Source organism: Egretta garzetta, unplaced genomic scaffold, assembly GCF_000687185.1.
Source record: "Egretta garzetta isolate BGI_Z169 unplaced genomic scaffold, ASM68718v1 scaffold154, whole genome shotgun sequence".
Lineage (NCBI taxonomy): Eukaryota > Metazoa > Chordata > Aves > Pelecaniformes > Ardeidae > Egretta > Egretta garzetta.
In genome coordinates, this window is record NW_009259600.1 from 263,448 (window position 1) to 268,401 (window position 4,954).

General features: G+C 39.1%; 1 protein-coding gene across 1 annotated transcript in view; it reads left to right on the forward strand.

The window, feature by feature from the left end:
• The first annotated feature begins 207 nt into the window (after positions 1-207).
• RIPK2 (receptor interacting serine/threonine kinase 2) overlaps positions 208-4,954 on the forward strand; it is a 17,317-nt gene continuing 12,570 nt past the window's right edge. The window contains exons 1-3 of the mRNA XM_009638326.2: positions 208-357; positions 1,535-1,690; positions 3,838-3,995. Of these exons, the coding sequence (XP_009636621.1) occupies positions 322-357; positions 1,535-1,690; positions 3,838-3,995 (350 nt within the window). The 5' untranslated portion in view covers positions 208-321. The remainder of the gene's footprint in view (positions 358-1,534; positions 1,691-3,837; positions 3,996-4,954) is intronic.

Sequence of the window (4,954 nt, forward strand, 5' to 3'; positions counted from 1 at the left end):
GAAGCCGTCTTGTATTTGCATTTGCAGGTTCTTATTTGTCTTACATACATTATGATCAAAACAGCGTAGTAGGAAACAAATGGTGAAAGGTGGTGGAACATAGATATGTCATTTTTTTAAGAGACTATCGCGAACCCAACATTTGCTTTGAGTTTCCTAGTATTGGTATGGTAACCTTGTTTGTTTGTTTTCTTTTCTTTAAGTGATAGGAACCACCTTCTAAAAGAAGCAGAGATATTGCACAAAGCCAGGTTTAGTTACATTCTGCCAATTTTGGGAATTTGCAACGAGCCTGAATTTCTGGGGATAGTAACAGAATACATGACAAATGGGTCATTAAACCATCTTTTACATGAGGTAAGTGTACTTACTCTTTAAATACAATCCCTGGTTGTTTCAAATAGATGGAGATTTTCATACTTCAGGGAAGTAGTATAGTAAAGTGTATTATATAGATATATAGTATTTCGAATTAAAGGACAGTCATTATCACTGGTAGGTTTTGGTGCTCAGGTGGACTTTCTGTGTCCCAAAAAGACAACGATACTCAGCAGACTTTTGGTTTATTACACCTTTTCCTTTAATGTTCTGACCTATAACTGGCTTCATGTTGAATTATTATATACAATCACTTTAAAAATCCGTTATTCTCTGATTAGAAGCTGAAATACTTATGCTTACTCCAGCCTGGGTGTCAGAATTACTGCTAATATAAATATCACACAAAGATGAGGGTTTTTTCCTGAATCTGAATCGTGATTAAAAAAAAAAATAAGATTTTGACTTTAGTTTACAGAAGTCAAATATTGCTAATATAAACAGATTATCCATTTTCTCCCAGATGTTACTCTCAGGAGTAAGCTCTCCTGTGCTGAACTCTCAGCTGCCCTCATTAGGTTGGCCTAAGCATCCAGTGTTGCTGCTGTAAAGCTGCTGCAGTTGTGTCTCAACAGGACTGCAGTCTTGTCTGTACCTTTATTCAGTACGTATCTCTTGCCTTAGAGAGCTCAGCTGTGTGTTTACCATAAAGGCATTACTGTCAATGTAACTTTTAAGATTTCAGTTGAGTTTTCCTGCCTTTTTTTTTGATGTATTAATATTCTTAAAGGTAGTACTTTGTGCTTAGTTTCACCACTTTTTTTTTTTTTTTGCCCCCAATGCCAGCTGAAGATACAATTCTTGCCTTCCTTTGTGTAGTACTTACAATCTGTGGGCTGCAAGTTTCATGCAAGAGTTCATCTGTAAATCGTATTTCCATATGAATGAGTAATATAGTAACTGTTCTACATCATGTTCACCAGTCATGAACCATTATATGCATGCTAGGGACCGGAAACGACACTGCATGATATTTGTTTTAACAGCTAACCAGTCTTAATACTCAGTTACAATTTTTTAAGGAGTTCCTGTAATGTATGTTTTAAAAAATTACTGTTTGTCTGGGTCACTTTCTTCACATTATGAAAGTCTTTGTGTTGTGCTGTTAGATCAGAACAGGGGATTATATTCTGGTTTTGTGGTTTTATCTTGGCAGAAAGATGTATATCCTGACATTCCCTGGTGCCTGAGATTCCGCATTCTTTATGAAATTGCTTTGGGAGTAAACTATTTGCACAACATGAATCCTCCATTGCTGCACCATGACTTGAAAACTCAGAATATTTTGCTGGATGATGAGTTTCATGTCAAGGTAGAGTGATTTAATTCTTTTGTTCTTCAGCATCCGGAATGAGTGAAAGTGGTTTAGTTATTGTAGAGGAGGAAGAATGAGGATGTGGCCATGCAGAGGGGACGTAATTGTATGCCAGATGTCTTCTGCTGTCCTTGCAGACAGAACTTATCCACCTCTTTTGGAAACTCTGCTTTGCTCAAGTGTGGATTTGATCCATCTGAAAAGACCAGAAAGCCAGAATTTGGGCTGTTTGTGCCATAGCAGTAGCTGACACTCAATAGCAGTGACAGCCTTCCAAGGGTAGCTATGCCTGGCCCTTTCTGAGGAGAAAATAGAAAGTGTTCCTGTCTGAGATGCTCAGAAGAGTTAATTCTGGAGGACAGTAGATGAAATTCACATGTTGATACCCCATTTGATATTTATCATGTAATATGTACAGATATGTTCTGTTAGTGTAGTATGAGACCATGAAAAGTGTAACTGCCAAATCTGAACATGTTGGAAGATGGCTTTTTGCTTGCTTTTCTAGAGCAAGCAAACATACATGGAGAAGTAATATAAGTTTAAAATTTTAATTCTGCCTTTTAAAATATCACTGCCATGATGTAAAAGAGGGACTAAACGTACTTGACAAAATGTTTTGGTGCTTCCATAATTGCAAGAGTTGGGGGGCGGGGGGTTGTAAAGGACTTTTAAATTTGTTTTTTAAAAATTGATAGAATATACTATTTTTTTTTAAATCAATAGAAGATACTATTCAACTAAATGAGAAATAAGAGATATTTTGCACTTAATTTATACTTGAATGGCAAACGTACAGTAGTTACCGTGAGATGAATCTTCTTGCGAGTCCTTTGAGCAAAGATTAAAAATCCAGTGCTGATTTCTTCTTTCTTCATCGCAAAGACATTTTTCTTGGCAGCAAGGTGCCTTACGCAGCTTTGTCTCTCTGCTCACGCCCCGAGCAGATGATACCTCCTCCCACTCACTTGTGCTGGTATTGCCATCTCTCGAGCTTCCTGATAAACCTGATTGGGGAACTGGTCCAAGTAATTTTTTTATTCAGACTTTTTTAATCCTTAACAGCATCGGTGTGCTCTGGTGCTGTGCCTGACCATGTCTAAACAGTCGCTTTGCTGGAGCAATTGAGGGGAAGAGGTTAACTCTTGCATACCTGCCCTGCCTCCTGTAAGGAGTCTCTGGAAGGCTGTCCTTAGGGTTTTTAAGTGGATTTTTGGGATGAATTCTGCAAATTAGGACAGCTGTCAGGATATGCAAGGAAGGTTATCATGACATGCCAAATAGAAGTATTATTGCATATGTATAAAAGTAACACCATTCACAGAGTGCTTCTGGCTGTCCCAGATCTACCAAATGAGCAAGATAACATGACCAGTTACAGTGGGCTCGATGAGAGTAAGTTGTAGAGAAAAAAAACCATTTTTCACTGTGGATTTTGACTGGACGCTCTCCAGAAAGCTTAATTCTGATATCTTAGTTGTCACGGTGCATACACAGGCATCTTTATTGAAAATGTTTTTGCTCTTCTGCAAATGCTGGACAAATGCAGAGCTCGTAGCTGGCTACTTACCTTTCTCCCTTGTATGCCAGACACTCTGCAGCTCAGCCAGCAAGCTTATTCTGCTGGCTGTTTGTCTGCCTACCTGTAACCTGCTCTGACATCTTGTTCCCTGGTGCATGAATGTCTGGGGAATGTAAACTGAAGTCAATTAATTCTGAAAAAACAAAGCACTAGAGGCAAGCCGAGTTGCGTAGAGCTGTTATGATTTATACTAAATTCGTGCTTTCTCTACAACCAGGGAGCTGGAAGTACTCAATTTTTTTTTTGTTTGCTTTTTTTAATCAAAGAAAGTGATTTTCTTCATACAAGACAGACTGCCATAGCAGATTCTCCAGCCATAGAGTATCTGAGTCCTTCCTTAAAAGAACAACAAGATAGGGCAGAGCTATAGGGATAGCATGAGTCATGACCTGGGAATGCTTTCTGAGCTGGAGCTGATGTTTCCCGTTGCTAGGACAACCACATAATTTTTGAGTGTCAGGTTAAGGACTTCAGTGACCCCGTTATATTTCAGGAATTTCTAACAATGGTCAACAGATAAATCTGGCTTTTCTTCTCAAAACAACTGCTTTGTCCTTTCCAGATTGCTGATTTTGGCATGTCAAAGTGGCGTGTCATATCCATGTCGCAATCACGAAGTGAAACCTCTCTGCCAGAAGGAGGGACGATTATCTACATGCCACCTGAAGATTACAATCCCAGTCAGAAAACCCGTGCAAGTGTAAAACATGATATCTACAGGTAACTCATGTTGTTCTCAAGTGGGCTTTGCAATCTGAATTCAAATTTTTGATTTACTGAACTTAGACTTTAACGTATTCTCAGTAATTTTATTATTTTCAGAAGTTTCGTATAAGTGTGTAAGCAAAACGAATCGGGGAAAATAGACTTGAGTGGTAGCTGGATTTGATCACCTGTTTCTTTAGGAAACACTGTGACAAGTGTAATGCTCCAGAAATTAAGTTAGAACTACAGATACAGACAGGAGACTGGTTTCTGTGACAAAGTCCATCCCTCTGTTGTGCTCTACCACCTTTACCTTCAGCTTTCTTCGACAGGGTTGTATTTTGGTGAGACATGAATCAGTCTCAGGGGGTCTTGCTGACTTCCAGGGAGACCACTATTTCTCTTAATTATCCCTTACACTTAAGGGGCACGTGAAGTTCCTTGATATTCCTGTCCAAAGGATAGAGATGGTAACACACCTGCTTTCCTCACCCTTTGATGAGAACATCTGGACTAGGGAGATATTGAAAAGGAATAATGGTATATTGTGGGGAAAGAAGTAGCAGTGTGATGTTATCACTTCTGCCTTCTGATTTTAGAGGATTTGAAAGTATGGCTGGTGGCTTAATGAGTGAATGGAGATGAGGAAGACAAATGTTTGTTAGAAAGTAAAAAAAAAAAGTGTGCGCAGAGGGATAACAGCCAAATGGGAGAAAATAAGAGAGAAGAGATCAGGAGAAGAGTTTAGAAAACTGATAAATTAGGGAGGAAAGAGGTTACCTGAGAAGAGAGAAAGGAAACAGACAACATCATAAAGAGGGATGCCAGCTCAAGGCAGGAAGACATGAAGGTAGAGGGACAGTGAAGGAGGTGACCATCAGAAAGGTTTCACAGGAAGCTCTGTGCTCAGGATCAGAAGGGGATGCTATGAAGCAGAAATAAGAAAGGAAAACATGAACAGTCTAAAGGGAAAT